At 45.1% G+C, this 18,067-nt stretch overlaps 1 protein-coding gene across 2 annotated transcripts in view; it reads left to right on the forward strand.

The window, feature by feature from the left end:
• The window catches only part of LOC112263749 (C-type lectin domain family 18 member A-like), a 42,064-nt gene that overhangs the window by 10,565 nt on the left and 13,432 nt on the right, over positions 1–18,067 (forward strand). The window contains exons 2-3 of one of the 2 annotated variants that reach the window (XM_042319659.1): positions 2,827–2,896; positions 3,774–3,865. In XM_042319659.1, coding sequence (XP_042175593.1) covers positions 3,842–3,865 — 24 coding nt within the window. In that variant the 5' untranslated portion in view covers positions 2,827–2,896; positions 3,774–3,841. Of the gene's footprint in view, positions 1–2,671; positions 2,897–3,773; positions 3,866–18,067 lie in introns of those variants that run through there. The other variant, XM_042319658.1, reaches the window with a different exon arrangement.

Here is an 18,067-nt window from a genome sequence, read left to right on the forward strand (position 1 = left end):
CACTATGAGAGGATAATGGGAAGAGAGCCACATGTGGAATCGATAGCCCATGACCAGTGAGTGGTTCGTGACTGATTGGTGCCTCACTGCATGGGGGTCTAACTCCACAATGTCTGTTCTTTCATATCTTTGAGAATTTAATACAGAAACACGAGATGGCTCTCAATACTGTGAGATCCTTCTGTAAAAAGAAGCAGAACAGTACAGCTAGTTGAGGTTCTGTTGAAACTGGTTCCCCAATACACACCCCCTACCCCATGTCCTTCAGTTTCTGTGGGGAACACACACATACAGTATGAACCCTCAAATTAAATCACAGAGTCTTGAGAAGACTCATGTTTGGAGGGATTTATTGTGAAATGTTGTTTTTGATCACATTTACGCGTATTATTTGCTACTGATGGTCAAGACATTTGATGTTTTTGTGTGTGGTGCGGCGGGGGTGTAGTTAGTAAAGTTGGGGTTTTGATGTGATGATGGAGAATGATTGGGTATCAGAACTCAGAACTTCTGTTCAGCAGACGTTTCATGGTTTCACTGTGGTGATTATGTTGTCTTTTTGACTTTGTGGGGATCTACTGCTGTAGTAGACCACTATGTAACAAAGGATTCCTGAAAAGATGGGTGAGATTTCTCCTCATGGTGTGTGAGCATCCCTGATTGTTGAAACTTCTCTCTTTCTCTAGTTGTACTGTTTGCAGAGATTAGTCGTATAGAGCTGGCATAGGAAAACCTCAGATTATTTGGTCTCTCTCACAGTGTTACCCACTATTGCATAAAGGCAGACTGAGCTATTTCTTTCAGCGCTACATCCTGCAATCACTGTAGTTACCTATCCTGAGAAAATAGGACAAGCGGTGCAGATTTCTTCAAATGAATGCCATAGTCAGGACTGTAATGCCAGTCATTGGTAGCCCAGTCTCATCAAATGCACACACACACACACACACACACACACACACACACACACACACACACACACACACACACACACACACACAAAATATCTGTTATTTGGAAAACCTTAATTTAAAAAATGCCACGTCAGATATTTGTTATGTCTGTGGCCTTCAGTGAAACATAAATATTTTCATTGTGACTCTGAAGAAGTTTGCGATGTTATTCTCATGGATCAGTGACACTGAAGTCTGCTCGGTTTGGGCTTCTTGTCTATCTCTCAAGTACGGTATCTGTTGTTTATAAAGAGTTTAGGCTACAGTAATTGACTTGTGCTAACACAGATGTAGCCTACTGTTGTATATAGCATTCCCTACACTACACATGGGATCACTCAGATAGGCCTACTGACAGTCACTTTTGACTTTTAAATGATGTTTTCTTGATTGTTTTACATAGGGTATACATTGGCCTTAGGGATGGTCCAGGTTGAGATCGGGTGATTGTGGAGGCCAGGTCATCTGATGCAGCACTCCATCACACCCCTTCTTGGTCAAATAGCCCTTACACAGCCTGGAGGTGTGTTGGGTCATTGACCAGTTGAAAAACAAATGATAGTCCCACTAAGCGTGGGATGGCCTATCGCCGCAGAATGCTGTGGTAGCCATGCCGGTTAAGTGTGCCTTGAACTGTTCAGAGGAGAGTGAATCAGGCCTTGGTCGAATTGACCAAGGTCGAATTGCTGCAAAAGAAACCACTACTAAAGGACACCAATAATAAGAAGAGACTTGCTTGGGCCAAGAAACACGAGCAATGGACAGTAGACCAATGGAAATCTGTCCAAATTTGAGATTTTTGGTTCCAACCGCCATGTCTTTGTGAGACGCAGAGTAGGTGAACGGATGATCTCCACATATGTGGTTCCCACTGTGAAGCATGGAGGATGAAGTGTGATGGTGTGGGGGTGCTTTGCTGTTGACACTGTCTGTGATTTATTTAGAATTCAAGGCACACTTAACCAGCATGGCTACCACAGCATTCTGCAGTGAAAAGCCATCCCATGCTTAGTGGGACTATCATTTGTTTTTCATCAGGTCAATGACCCAACACACCTTCAGGCTGTGTAAGGGCTATCTGACCAAGAAGGAGAGTGATGGAGTGCTGCATCAGATGACCTGGCCTCCACAATCACCTGACCTCAACCCAATTGAGGTGAGTTGGACCGCAGAGTGAAGGAAAAGCAACCAACAAGTGCTCAGCATATGTGGGAACTCCTTCAAGACTGTTGGAAAAGCATTCCAGGTGAAGCTGGTTGAGATAATGTCAAGGGTGTGCAAAGCTGTCACCAAGGTAAAGTGCGGCTACTTTGAATAATATAAAATATAAATATATTTTGATTTGTTTAAAACTTTTTTGCTTACTACTTGATTCCATATGTGTTATTTCATAGTTTTGATGTATTTCTACAATGTAGAAAATAGTCAAAATAAAGAAAACCCCTTGAATGAGTAGGTGTGTCCAAAATTTTGACTGGTACTGTACATATATATATATATATTTTTTAGCTAAACAGCCTAAACTGCCCCACCGGGTCACCACTGCATGATACTTAATACTGTGTGGTTGAAAGGTCAGTCAAGATTTTATATGTTTGGTTGTCCATGTGGGTTTATGGCAGATCGTGTTCATTCAACTAAAGTTTGAGTAGCGGCCAACTTTTTGCGCGTGAGTGGATAAGAACAGTTGCAAAATGTTGAAAACTCGTGGGAAGGGGAGTGGGAGTGAACGAGAGGGAGAGAAGAGCAGGGTAAAAGAGGGAGCCACTTGTCCACGAGGAGTTTAGAGTACTTGGCACTATTTACCTCAGTAGCCATGGGGTCTCTAACTGGACCCTTGTGTCTGCTTCTGTTTTTCATGGTGACCCTCCAGACCCCGTACCTCACCCACTCGAATAGGATAATCACGGAGAAACCGAGACCCGCTGATTCATCTGAGAGCGGTAAGAGCGCGCGTCGACAGTTCTGTGTTCGGCTCAGCGCTGGTCAGAGGAAAACAGCAGGGTGGCCGATGCACGCGATACAGTATATGTGAAGAAAAGTGTGGTTGTTTTTATTAGCTTCTCTTGCAAAAAGTCCTCAAACTATTATAATTAATGCAGGATGTTATTTAATTTACAGTGGATATAGGCTAACATTTTACGCTATCATCCAGAGCAATGTATCGTAATGAGTGATTACATTTTTATACTAGGCCCCCGTGGGAATCGAACCCACAACCCATGTTCTATCAGCTGAGCCCTACTGGACTAACCAACTAATTTGAAGCAGATAGAACTTGTAAATTGTCATCTGTTTCCTACATTCCATCTTAACTTTTGTAAATTGCAAAAATGTGATTTGCTTATAGGCTAAACATTGGACATTCATTAGTAAATTATGCTATGCTACGTTTAATCCACCAGTCAAAATAACCTATGGGATTTTTCTTCTTTCCCAATAAAATAAAGAATGCTATAGGATTTTGAAAACTGTAAGATTTTGTTATATTTCTGTCAGAACCCTATTTGGGAAAAACATCCTCAGTAAGGCTACAAGGCCTATATATTGAATAGAGATATTAGTTCTCCAATGACAGGCCAAACACATTTTTAGCTCTCCAATGACAGGCCATACACATTTTTGTTCTTCAAATGATAGGCCATACACATTTGTTTAGCCTATCACATGTACCGGCTGTGGATATACACTGTCCCAATGTTGTGGAGTGCTACTGTATCAACAGACCTTTCAGCCAACCCCCTTGCCCCCTTACAGACACTTGCATTCCATTGCCATGGCGACCAGTCCTAAATAATTGTGTGCTTTTCTTTATTCCAGGGCTTGGGTTGAAGGAGCATTTTCTGATTGTTACACAGCACAATAGGCTGCGCAGCTGGGTCACCCCCATGGCCGCTAACATGCAAAAAATGGTTAGTTGCCTTGCCTGCCTTTCATTATATTTATTTTGTGTGTGTGTGTCAGTTTGTCTGTCTGTTTGTCTGTTTGCCCGTCTGATTGGGGAGGATAGGCTGGTCCTAGCTCTATAAGGGCAACTTCTACCCGAAGCTGTAAGCAAATGTAATTCGGCCGACTGCCGTGCTGCCATGCAGGCTGGCCCCTTTGTAACACATCACTGAGTTACATGGCTGCTGCTGCCTGCTGGACACCAAGGTCACCTGAAATAGAGCCCTGCCAGAAACCCTCCCCGTGCTCTTTCCCATGCTCCCAATTACAGTTTGTCACAGAGTCTGTCTCTTGGTTAACCGAGCCCTCGGTAAAGGCCCTCCATTTGATCCATGATTTATAACACAGCTATATATTATATCCAAAGGTACTGTACAGATCAGTTGAAATCGTATCCTCATAAGTAGTCACAGTTCCTCCCTCTCTGAGGGTATCCCCATTTCCCCATCTCTAACAACTATAGAAAGGCAGCGACACCAGAGATTTCTCACAGGGTATCTTCTGTTGAAACATTGATATTCCCAACAGTGAGAGACAGTGAATATCAGTCTGTTAACGAAGACAGTGCATGTTGCAGTCACAGGGACACTGACACCACAGCTGTTCTGTATGGGGCTGTCTCTGGCAGGGTGTTAATGCTGAAGGCCATAAACACTGTGTGGGGTGGATCTGGGATCTGTCCCTGGGGCTCTGAGATAGATATACCAGGAGGATTACATACGGTGTCTCTCTGTCTCTACTCAAACTAACAGTTTACATACACTAAGTTGACTGTGGCTTTAAACAGTTTGTAAAATTCCAGAAAATGATGTCATGGCTTTAGAAGCTTCTGATAGGCTAATTGACATCATTTGAGTTTATTGGAGGTGTACCTGTGAATGTATTTCAAGGCCTACCTTCAAACTCAGTGCCTCTTTGCTTGACTTCACGGGAAAATCAAAAGAAATCAGCCAAAACCACAGAAAGAAATTGTAGACCTCCACAAGTCTGGTTCATCCTTGGGAGCAATTTTCAAATGCCTGAAGGTACCACATTCATCTGTTCAAACAATAATACGCAAGTATAAACATCATGGAACGATGCAGCCATCATACCAATAAGTAAGGGAATACCCCCCCGGAAATGGACAAAAATGAATAGGAACTTATTGGCACCGCACAAAACATATACACGATGTACAATACCACTCAAATGGACGTTGTTTCATTCAAAACTTATTGCAAATGCCATATGGCAAATGCCAAGTGTCACACAGCAAAAATCCAATAGATGACGAGCGCACTCCACGGTAAATTTTCACATTGCAAATGCACATCAAGTTAAGACCCAAGGAAAAAAAAAATGAAAAACTTATCACCCCCTTAAAAAAGTGCTTTCTGGACCGTTTTTTGAAATTCTTTCGATTTTTTTGTCAATTATACATGCATAAGAACTGTATGAACATACTTTTCTCATATTTATTGTCATTAAAAAAAATGTCAATAAGGCATATGTTTTGTCCATTTGCAATATGATTTCATAGGAAGTCATAAGTCGAAGTCAAAAGTCAGTGAACCATTGCCAAATGCCATAAGAAATGTCCAAATTCAATATGAAAGTATTGATAGTGTCAAATCAGGGTGTTATGTCCATTTGTCATGTACGATCATAGGAAGTCGGTTTCCAAACCCAAAAGTCAGTGAACCATGTTCAAATCCAAGATGGCGTAGCAGTAAGTCGTCCTGTCTCGTCGTGTCCCTTGTATATATCGTCTATTTTTCGTTTTTTACATATTTTTCTTCAAAAACATTTAGCTAAACCTAAGCTTCCAAATACTTCCAAATACTCTCCTGCAACCCACCTCACCCAATGTAGCTATTTTTCCTAAAGTATTTATATTTACTTCGGAACCGGAACCCCTCAACTGAAGCTAGCCAGCTAACCACCAGCTATGCTAGCGGTCTTCAGCTAACCGGTCATCAGCTAAGCTAACCTTTAGCTCGGAAAGCTCTCGCCAGCTCGAACAATGCGACTCTAACCAGAGCATAACGGACCTATTTATTTTTCATCCCCGGATTCATCCCTGGATTCCCACCGCAAACGGAACATTTTTCAGCTGGATCTTCACAACTAGCTATCTAGCTAAACCGCAACCCCGGATGATTACTCCTGGCTAGCGCTTCCACCCACTTAGCGTGAAGCTAGCCCGGCCAGCGCACCTGTACTACCACCGTAGCATACTCCTGGGCTACAATACCCGGGCCCACGACCGGTCTATCGATGTCACCGCATGAATAGGAATAAACAGACTCACCCCATCGCGACGTCCCCCAAAGGCCAACTCTCTTGCCCTCGCTATCTCCCTGCTTGCTAAACTCGGCCTGCTAACTGCTAGCTTGTCTAGCCCCGGTCCGCTAACTGCTACCTTGTTTAGCCCGGGCCTACGAACTGTTAGCTTGTTAGCACAGGCCTGCTAACTGTTAGCTTGTTAGCACAGGCCTGCTAACCGTCTGAATCGCCGCGTCCCAAACACTCACCGGACCCATATTTACTTTCTATCTCTTCTTGATTTTTAATCTGTTTATACCTTTCCGGAAACCTGCCTCACCCAATGTGATACGGAATCGCTATTATTTTTAATTTTTAGAACACACTCAAGAACCTCCAGAAGCTAACCAGCTAACTAGCTACAAGCTATTTAGTCATTGTTAGCCACTGCTAGCGGCTTTTACCTTACCTGGATAATACTCGCCAGTCCAGCTTCCCTGCCCCATCCACCGCTGCCCCCTGGACACTGATCTCTTGGCTACATAGCTGATGCACTCTGGACTGTCCATTAATCACGGTACTCCATTCTGCTTGTTTATGTTTTATCTGTCGGCCCCGTTGCCTAGTCAACGCCATTTTACCTGCTGTTGTTGTGCTAGCTGATTAGCTGTTGTCTCACCTACTGTTTAAGCTAGCTTTCCCAATTCAACACCTGTGATTACTGTATGCCTCGCTGTATGTCTCTCTCAAATGTCAATATGCCTTGTATACTGTTGCTCAGGTTAGTTATCATTGTTCTAGTTCACAATGGAGCCCCTAGTTCTACTCTTCATACCCCTGATAACTCCTTTGTCCCACCTCCCACACATGCGGTGATCTCACCCATTACAACCAGCATGTCCAGAGATACAACCTCTCTCATCATCACCCAGTGCCTGGGCTTACCTCCGCTGTACCCGCACCCCACCATACCCCTGTCTGCGCATTATGCCCTGAATGTATTCTACCATGCCCAGAAACCTGCTCCTCTTATTCTCTGTCCCCAACGCTCTAGGCGACCAGTTTTGATAGCCTTTAGCCGCACCCTCATACTACTCCTTCTCTGTTCCGCGGGTGATGTGGAGGTAAACCCAGGCCCTGCATGTCCCCAGGCACCCTCATTTGTTGACTTCTGTGATCGAAAAAGCCTTGGTTTCATGCATGTCAACATCAGAAGCCTCCTCCCTAAGTTTGTTTTACTCACTGCTCTAGCACACTCTGCTAACCCTGATGTCCTTGCTGTGTCTGAATCCTGGCTCAGGAAGGCCACCAAAAATTCAGAGATTTCCATACCCAACTATAACATCTTCCGTCAAGATAGAACTGCCAAAGGGGGAGGAGTTGCAGTCTACTGCAGAGATAGCCTGCAATGTAATGTCATACTTTCCAGGTCCATACCCAAACAGTTCGAACTACTAATTTTGAAAATTACTCTCTCCAGAAATAAGTCTCTCACTGTTGCCACCTGCTACCGACCCCCCTCAGCTCCCAGCTGTGCCCTGGACACCATTTGTGAATTGATCGCCCCCCATCTAGCCTCAGAGTTTGTTCTGTTAGGTGACCTAAACTGGGATATGCTTAACACCCCGCCAGTCCTACAATCTAAGCTAGATGCCCTCAATCTCACACAAATCATCAAGGAACCCACCAGGTACAACCCTAACTCTGTAAACAAGGGCACCCTCATAGACGTCATCCTGACCAACTGGCCCTCCAAATACACCTCCGCTGTCTTCAACCAGGATCTCAGCGATCACTGCCTCATTGCCTGTATCCGCTACGGAGCCGCAGTCAAACGACCACCCCTCATCACTGTCAAACGCTCCCTAAAACACTTCTGTGAGCAGGCCTTTCTAATCGACCTGGCCCGGGTATCCTGGAAGGACATTGACCTCATCCCGTCAGTTGAGGATGCCTGGTCATTCTTTAAAAGTAACTTCCTCACCATTTTAGATAAGCATGCTCCGTTCAAAAAATGCAGAACTAAGAACAGATATAGCCCTTGGTTCACTCCAGACCTGACTGCCCTCGACCAGCACAAAAATATCCTGTGGCGGACTGCAATAGCATCGAATAGTCCCCGCGATATGCAACTGTTCAGGGAAGTCAGGAACTAATACACACAGTCTGTCAGGAAAGCAAAGGCCAGCTTCTTCAGGCAGAAGTTTGCATCCTGTAGCTCCAACTCCAAAAAGTTCTGGGACACTGTGAAGTCCATGGAGAACAAGAGCACCTCCTCCCAGCTGCCCACTGCACTGAGGCTAGGTAACACGGTCACCACCGATAAATCCACGATTATCGAAAACTTCAATAAGCATTTCTCATCGGCTGGCCATGCCTTCCGCCTGGCTACTCCAACCTCGGCCAACAGCTCCGCCCCCCCGGCAGCTCCTCGCCCAAGCCTCTCCAGGTTCTCCTTTACCCAAATCCAGATGGCAGATGTTCTGAAAGAGCTGCAAAACCTGGACCCGTACAAATCAGCTGGGCTTGACAATCTGGACCCCTATTTCTGAAACTTTCCGCCGCCATTGTCGCAACCCCTATTACCAGCCTGTTCAACCTCTCTTTCATATCGTCTGAGATCCCCAAGGATTGGAAAGCTGCCGCAGTCATCCCCCTCTTCAAAGGGGGAGACACCCTGGACCCAAACTGTTACAGACCTATATCCATCCTGCCCTGCCTATCTAAGGTCTTCGAAAGCCAAGTCAACAAACAGGTCACTGACCATCTCGAATCCCACCGTACCTTCTCCGCTGTGCAATCTGGTTTCCGAGCCGGTCACGGGTGCACCTCAGCCACACTCAAGGTACTAAACGATATCATAACTGCCATCGATAAAAGACAGTACTGTGCAGCCGTCTTCATTGACCTTGCCAAGGCTTTCGACTCTGTCAATCACCATATTCTTATCGGCAGACTCAGTAGCCTCGGTTTTTCGGATGACTGCCTTGCCTGGTTCACCAATTACTTTGCAGACAGAGTTCAGTGTGTCAAATCGGAGGGCATGCTGTCCGGTCCTCTGGCAGTCTCTATGGGGGTGCCACAGGGTTCAATTCTCGGGCCGACTCTTTTCTCTGTATATATCAATGATGTTGCTCTTGCTGCGGGCGATTCCCTGATCCACCTCTACGCAGACGACACCATTCTATATACTTTCGGCCCGTCATTGGACACTGTGCTATCTAACCTCCAAACAAGCTTCAATGCCATACAACACTCCTTCCGTGGCCTCCAACTGCTCTTAAACGCTAGTAAAACCAAATGCATGCTTTTCAACCGATCGCTGCCTGCACCCGCATGCCCGACTAGCATCACCACCCTGGATGGTTCCGACCTTGAATATGTGGACATCTATAAGTACCTAGGTGTCTGGCTAGACTGCAAACTCTCCTTCCAGACTCATATCAAACATCTCCAATCGAAAATCAAATCAAGAGTCGGCTTTCTATTCCGCAACAAAGCCTCCTTCACTCACGCCGCCAAGCTTACCCTAGTAAAACTGACTATCCTACCGATCCTCGACTTCGGCGATGTCATCTACAAAATGGCTTCCAACACTCTACTCAGCAAACTGGATGCAGTCTATCACAGTGCCATCCGTTTTGTCACTAAAGCACCTTATACCACCCACCACTGCGACCTGTATGCTCTAGTCGGCTGGCCCTCGTTACATATTCGTCGCCAGACCCACTGGCTCCAGGTCATCTACAAGTCCATGCTAGGTAAAGCTCCGCCTTATCTCAGTTCACTGGTCACGATGGCATCACCCATCCGTAGCACGCGCTCCAGCAGGTGTATCTCACTGATCATCCCTAAAGCCAACACCTCATTTGGCCGCCTTTCGTTCCAGTACTCTGCTGCCTGTGACTGGAACGAATTGCAAAAATCGCTGAAGTTGGAGACTTTTATCTCCCTCACCAACTTCAAACATCAGCTATCTGAGCAGCTAACCGATCGCTGCTGCTGTACATAGTCTATTGGTAAATAGCCCACCCTTTTTCACCTACCTCATCCCCATACTGTTTTTATTTATTTACTTTTCTGCTCTTTTGCACACCAATATCTCTACCTGTACATGACCATCTGATCATTTATCACTCCAGTGTTAATCTGCAAAATTGTAATTATTCGCCTACCTCCTCATGCCTTTTGGACACATTGTATATAGACGCCCCCCTTTGTTTTCTACTGTGTTATTGACTTGTTAATTGTTTATTCCATGTGTAACTCTGTGTTGTCTGCTCACACTGCTATGCTTTATCTTGGCCAGGTCGCAGTTGCAAATGAGAACTTGTTCTCAACTAGCCTACCTGGTTAAATAAAGGTGAAATAAAATAAAATAAAAAACCTTGTTTAGCCCGGGCCTACGAACTGTTAGCTTGTTAGCACAGGCCTGCTAACTGCTAGCTTGTCTAGCCCGGGCCTACGAACTGTTAGCTTGTTAGCACAGGCCTGCTAACCGTCTGAATCGCCGCGTCCCAAACACTCACCGGACCCATATTTACTTTCTATCTCTTCTTGATTTTTAATCTGTTTATACCTTTCCGGAAACCTGCCTCACCCAATGTGATACGGAATCGCTATTATTTTTAATTTTTAGAACACACTCAAGAACCTCCAGAAGCTAACCAGCTAACTAGCTACAAGCTATTTAGTCATTGTTAGCCACTGCTAGCGGCTTTTACCTTACCTGGATAATACTCGCCAGTCCAGCTTCCCTGCCCCATCCACCGCTGCCCCCTGGACACTGATCTCTTGGCTACATAGCTGATGCACTCTGGACTGTCCATTAATCACGGTACTCCATTCTGCTTGTTTATGTTTTATCTGTCGGCCCCGTTGCCTAGTCAACGCCATTTTACCTGCTGTTGTTGTGCTAGCTGATTAGCTGTTGTCTCACCTACTGTTTAAGCTAGCTTTCCCAATTCAACACCTGTGATTACTGTATGCCTCGCTGTATGTCTCTCTCAAATGTCAATATGCCTTGTATACTGTTGCTCAGGTTAGTTATCATTGTTCTAGTTCACAATGGAGCCCCTAGTTCTACTCTTCATACCCCTGATAACTCCTTTGTCCCACCTCCCACACATGCGGTGATCTCACCCATTACAACCAGCATGTCCAGAGATACAACTCTCTCATCATCACCCAGTGCCTGGGCTTACCTCCGCTGTACCCGCACCCCACCATACCCCTGTCTGCGCATTATGCCCTGAATGTATTCTACCATGCCCAGAAACCTGCTCCTCTTATTCTCTGTCCCCAACGCTCTAGGCGACCAGTTTTGATAGCCTTTAGCCGCACCCTCATACTACTCCTTCTCTGTTCCGCGGGTGATGTGGAGGTAAACCCAGGCCCTGCATGTCCCCAGGCACCCTCATTTGTTGACTTCTGTGATCGAAAAGCCTTGGTTTCATGCATGTCAACATCAGAAGCCTCCTCCCTAAGTTTGTTTTACTCACTGCTCTAGCACACTCTGCTAACCCTGATGTCCTTGCTGTGTCTGAATCCTGGCTCAGGAAGGCCACCAAAATTCAGAGATTTCCATACCCAACTATAACATCTTCCGTCAAGATAGAACTGCCAAAGGGGGAGGAGTTGCAGTCTACTGCAGAGATAGCCTGCAATGTAATGTCATACTTTCCAGGTCCATACCCAAACAGTTCGAACTACTAATTTTGAAAATTACTCTCTCCAGAAATAAGTCTCTCACTGTTGCCACCTGCTACCGACCCCCTCAGCTCCCAGCTGTGCCCTGGACACCATTTGTGAATTGATCGCCCCCATCTAGCCTCAGAGTTTGTTCTGTTAGGTGACCTAAACTGGGATATGCTTAACACCCCGCCAGTCCTACAATCTAAGCTAGATGCCCTCAATCTCACACAAATCATCAAGGAACCCACCAGGTACAACCCTAACTCTGTAAACAAGGGCACCCTCATAGACGTCATCCTGACCAACTGGCCCTCCAAATACACCTCCGCTGTCTTCAACCAGGATCTCAGCGATCACTGCCTCATTGCCTGTATCCGCTACGGAGCCGCAGTCAAACGACCACCCCTCATCACTGTCAAACGCTCCCTAAAACACTTCTGTGAGCAGGCCTTTCTAATCGACCTGGCCCGGGTATCCTGGAAGGACATTGACCTCATCCCGTCAGTTGAGGATGCCTGGTCATTCTTTAAAAGTAACTTCCTCACCATTTTAGATAAGCATGCTCCGTTCAAAAATGCAGAACTAAGAACAGATATAGCCCTTGGTTCACTCCAGACCTGACTGCCCTCGACCAGCACAAAAATATCCTGTGGCGGACTGCAATAGCATCGAATAGTCCCCGCGATATGCAACTGTTCAGGGAAGTCAGGAACTAATACACACAGTCTGTCAGGAAAGCAAAGGCCAGCTTCTTCAGGCAGAAGTTTGCATCCTGTAGCTCCAACTCCAAAAAGTTCTGTGACACTGTGAAGTCCATGGAGAACAAGAGCACCTCCTCCCAGCTGCCCACTGCACTGAGGCTAGGTAACACGGTCACCACCGATAAATCCACGATTATCGAAAACTTCAATAAGCATTTCTCATCGGCTGGCCATGCCTTCCGCCTGGCTACTCCAACCTCGGCCAACAGCTCCGCCCCCCCGGCAGCTCCTCGCCCAAGCCTCTCCAGGTTCTCCTTTACCCAAATCCAGATGGCAGATGTTCTGAAAGAGCTGCAAAACCTGGACCCGTACAAATCAGCTGGGCTTGACAATCTGGACCCCCTATTTCTGAAACTTTCCGCCGCCATTGTCGCAACCCCTATTACCAGCCTGTTCAACCTCTCTTTCATATCGTCTGAGATCCCCAAGGATTGGAAAGCTGCCGCAGTCATCCCCCTCTTCAAAGGGGAGACACCCTGGACCCAAACTGTTACAGACCTATATCCATCCTGCCCTGCCTATCTAAGGTCTTCGAAAGCCAAGTCAACAAACAGGTCACTGACCATCTCGAATCCCACCGTACCTTCTCCGCTGTGCAATCTGGTTTCCGAGCCGGTCACGGGTGCACCTCAGCCACACTCAAGGTACTAAACGATATCATAACTGCCATCGATAAAAGACAGTACTGTGCAGCCGTCTTCATTGACCTTGCCAAGGCTTTCGACTCTGTCAATCACCATATTCTTATCGGCAGACTCAGTAGCCTCGGTTTTTCGGATGACTGCCTTGCCTGGTTCACCAATTACTTTGCAGACAGAGTTCAGTGTGTCAAATCGGAGGGCATGCTGTCCGGTCCTCTGGCAGTCTCTATGGGGGTGCCACAGGGTTCAATTCTCGGGCCGACTCTTTTCTCTGTATATATCAATGATGTTGCTCTTGCTGCGGGCGATTCCCTGATCCACCTCTACGCAGACGACACCATTCTATATACTTTCGGCCCGTCATTGGACACTGTGCTATCTAACCTCCAAACAAGCTTCAATGCCATACAACACTCCTTCCGTGGCCTCCAACTGCTCTTAAACGCTAGTAAAACCAAATGCATGCTTTTCAACCGATCGCTGCCTGCACCCGCATGCCCGACTAGCATCACCACCCTGGATGGTTCCGACCTTGAATATGTGGACATCTATAAGTACCTAGGTGTCTGGCTAGACTGCAAACTCTCCTTCCAGACTCATATCAAACATCTCCAATCGAAAATCAAATCAAGAGTCGGCTTTCTATTCCGCAACAAAGCCTCCTTCACTCACGCCGCCAAGCTTACCCTAGTAAAACTGACTATCCTACCGATCCTCGACTTCGGCGATGTCATCTACAAAATGGCTTCCAACACTCTACTCAGCAAACTGGATGCAGTCTATCACAGTGCCATCCGTTTTGTCACTAAAGCACCTTATACCACCCACCACTGCGACCTGTATGCTCTAGTCGGCTGGCCCTCGTTACATATTCGTCGCCAGACCCACTGGCTCCAGGTCATCTACAAGTCCATGCTAGGTAAAGCTCCGCCTTATCTCAGTTCACTGGTCACGATGGCATCACCCATCCGTAGCACGCGCTCCAGCAGGTGTATCTCACTGATCATCCCTAAAGCCAACACCTCATTTGGCCGCCTTTCGTTCCAGTACTCTGCTGCCTGTGACTGGAACGAATTGCAAAAATCGCTGAAGTTGGAGACTTTTATCTCCCTCACCAACTTCAAACATCAGCTATCTGAGCAGCTAACCGATCGCTGCTGCTGTACATAGTCTATTGGTAAATAGCCCACCCTTTTTCACCTACCTCATCCCCATACTGTTTTTATTTATTTACTTTTCTGCTCTTTTGCACACCAATATCTCTACCTGTACATGACCATCTGATCATTTATCACTCCAGTGTTAATCTGCAAAATTGTAATTATTCGCCTACCTCCTCATGCCTTTTGGACACATTGTATATAGACGCCCCCCTTTGTTTTCTACTGTGTTATTGACTTGTTAATTGTTTATTCCATGTGTAACTCTGTGTTGTCTGCTCACACTGCTATGCTTTATCTTGGCCAGGTCGCAGTTGCAAATGAGAACTTGTTCTCAACTAGCCTACCTGGTTAAATAAAGGTGAAATAAAATAAAATAAAAAAATAAAAATGTAATTTATACTGCCCAAATGATATATAGCACTATGTTAAGCCATGAATCAACCTAGATGGTCTATTTGTCATGTATGATGAGAGAGAAGTGGGACTCTGTTGTTTTTTAATGATTTTTTGAAAAACATCCAAAATGACCAGGGGCGCCCGCTATTGGATGGGCAGTAGACCCCTTGCACCCCCCTAAAGGCAATAAAAAAAAAACATTTAAAAAATGTGCTCCTGGTAACCCATTCCATTCACCAGGCGCACGGCTGTCCATTTGCAATATGTTTCAATGGGCATTTACCATCACGAATTTGAACTTGGGATGGCCGGGCAGTGATTCTGGTTCCTCTCCATCGCTTGTTAGTGTTGATTTCAGAATGTCAATTTGGTGATGGTCTAACACTGTTTAAACATATTGCAAATGGACAAAAGTCAGCCAGCAAGTCACCGTCCATCAGTCAATTAGATATCATTCGGACACCAAACTGATACAAACTGACACCACACCTACTTTTTCCAACTTGTTTAGAAGCCAACTATCACATATTTCAGAGCAGGCCCAAAATTCACAGCACCTTTGGTTTAAACCATACTAAAAACATAAAACATGTAGTTACGTTCTAGATGCGGGTCCAGTTCTGACATTATGTGTAGGTCTAGCTGAGGCGACCCAGAAACCCAAGTTTCGGCTCGATAGGTCATTTGGAGCCATAGCAGCGACCTTAATTGGTGCTGATAATCCACATTTTCCGGACGTTGCTACGGGGTCCTTAAATGAGCTATCGGACAGAAAATTTAGGGCCGATCTCTATGGGCCGAGGCGGTTTAAATGCACCTAGTCTTGCGACTCTGGGACTTTTCTAAATGTTGTCATTTTCGTGATGGTAAAATGAATTGAAGTTATTGCAAATGTACGAGGCTGTTTCTCGGTCTTCTTCTAGAGCCACATAACTCACCGTGCACTATCGACTTCAGCTCTAGAACAGGTTTCTAAAATTTCCGAGCTCTAGGTCTGACGGTTCTTTGATAGTTTGAACAAAGGTAACTATTGCAGGCTCTGTGTGTCTCTAAGCCCCACACTGTCACTCCGTCCTTGCTGTGTGTGTGTGTGTGTGTGTGTGTGTGTGTGTGTGCGCTTTTATTGGAAATCTGATGGGAGAAATGATTGATTTACAGTTCATGAGGGTTGCCTAATCACACGTATGAAGTTTTGGAAAGATCTGACTTTTTTAACCCTTCGAAACAGTCCCTATGACCTCAATTTAATTTCTTTTACAGAATCCTGAGTTTAAAGTCTTTACGTTAAGAATTGACTGATTTACACAGGGTTGAATGCAGTGTTTTCACAATCTGCAAGTTGGGTATATCAAAACACCTTTATGGGGAATTTAACCACTTCCGGTTGCTCCAGGAAGCTTAGAATCAACACAGGTTCATAGTGGCCTGATGAATTGTCATCGAAGACAGGTTCATAAGATATTCATAACCTACATAGGCTTCAGGTTGAATTTAGGGGAGCAGGAAATGTATTCCTATGGGGAGAGAAGTCATTGCAAACTGTTTGATGTAAACACCCTGTTTTCACTGTTAAGGGTTAATGCCACACGGTCAAGGTTAGGCTTGCACAGATCGGGAGGACCTCAGGAACGTTCCATTGGTTGAATTGTCCTTCTAACCCTAATGGTTCCGCCACTGTCCCCTAAAAGCACCTGAAATTTAGGGCCAGGCTTCATTATGGGCCTACTTTTTTTCATGGTCGCTGCGCTCAGACCGAGCAAGATACGGTCAAGCGGGGCATCTCGTTAAACCCGGCACAGCCTAGAGATTATGGTAAAGCCATTGTAGGCTCTTTGTGTCTTTAAGCCCCGCACTGTGTCACTCCATCCTTGCTGTTTGTGTGTGTGTGAGAGAGCTTTTCTTTGACATCTGTTGGGAGAAATGACTGATTTACAGTTCATGAGGGTTGTCTAATCACACATATGAAGTTTTGAAAAGATCTGACCTTTTTAACCCTTCGAAACAGCCCCTATGACCCCAATTTAAGGCACTTCCGGTTGACACAGGAAAGTGAACACATATCCTCTTCGGGGTAGGCTCTTACATAATTTTGAGTTTTAAGTCTTTACATTAAATTTACAGATGGTTGAATGAGTGTATGTGATTTCACAAAATCACAGAAAATCACAGAAATCTCACAGAGCTCCGAAACCTTAACCTTAACGGATTCGTCTGAACACGACTGGATGTAACTCTTTTTGGGGATTTTTTTTTTGAGCATCACCAATTGTACATTGTACGATTTCTCTTAAATTACGATAGATAAATGGCTGATTCTTTTTTCCTGACACTGTAGGTTCATGTACTTCGACTATTTTCATTTTTGACCTTTAATCCCAGAGAAATGTCCTTAACTCAAAAAGCGTTGAGGCCTCGACACCGTCTTTTTCGGGGCTAACGGCCCATTAGTCCAAACCTATGCTCACCAAGTTTCGTCTTCGAAGTCTTTTCCTTTTAGGAGAAATGGCCATGTCGTGATTGGTGATGTTTTGTACATTTGCAACAAGATTCTATTCGCAATATGGTGAAATTTACCAGGACAGCGGAAAAATGACCAAAGTTTGAACATTTTATAAAACGGAAACCGAATGTCCTAGAGACTTCGTTCAATGACTTCCCGGAAGAATTGGCCCCGGTGCACGGCCCACCGCCATCGCCATCGAATTTTACAAACATTTGCGGATGTCTAGTAAGGGACCGTACATTTGCAATATGGAGTTTCTCATTGATCATACAGCAAATGCCAAAATGTGCCCTTCATGTATGGGAGGAGACTCGTTCTGTCTCCTGGAGATGAACGTACTTTGGTGTGAAAAGTGCAAATAAATCCCAGAACAACAGCAAAGGACCTTGTGAAGATGCTGGAGGAAACAGGTACAAAAGTATCTATATCTGTCACGCCCTGACCTTAGAGATCCTTTTTACAGTGGGGCAAAAAAGTATTTAGTCAGCCACCAATTGTGCAAGTTCTCCCACTTAAAAAGATGAGAGAGGCCTGTAATTGTCATCATAGGTACACTTCAGCTATGACAGACAAAATGAGAAGAAAAAAAATCCAGAAAATCACATCACAAATTGCAAATTATGGTGGAAAATAAGTATTTGGTCAATAACAAAAAATTATCTCAATACTTTGTTATAGAAATGTTTGCGAATTTATTGAAAATTAAATACATACATATCTAATATACATAAGTATTCACACCCTTGATTTAATACTTTGTAGA

This window comes from Oncorhynchus tshawytscha, unplaced genomic scaffold (genome assembly GCF_018296145.1).
Source record: "Oncorhynchus tshawytscha isolate Ot180627B unplaced genomic scaffold, Otsh_v2.0 Un_scaffold_4_pilon_pilon, whole genome shotgun sequence".
Classification (NCBI taxonomy): Eukaryota; Metazoa; Chordata; class Actinopteri; order Salmoniformes; family Salmonidae; genus Oncorhynchus; species Oncorhynchus tshawytscha.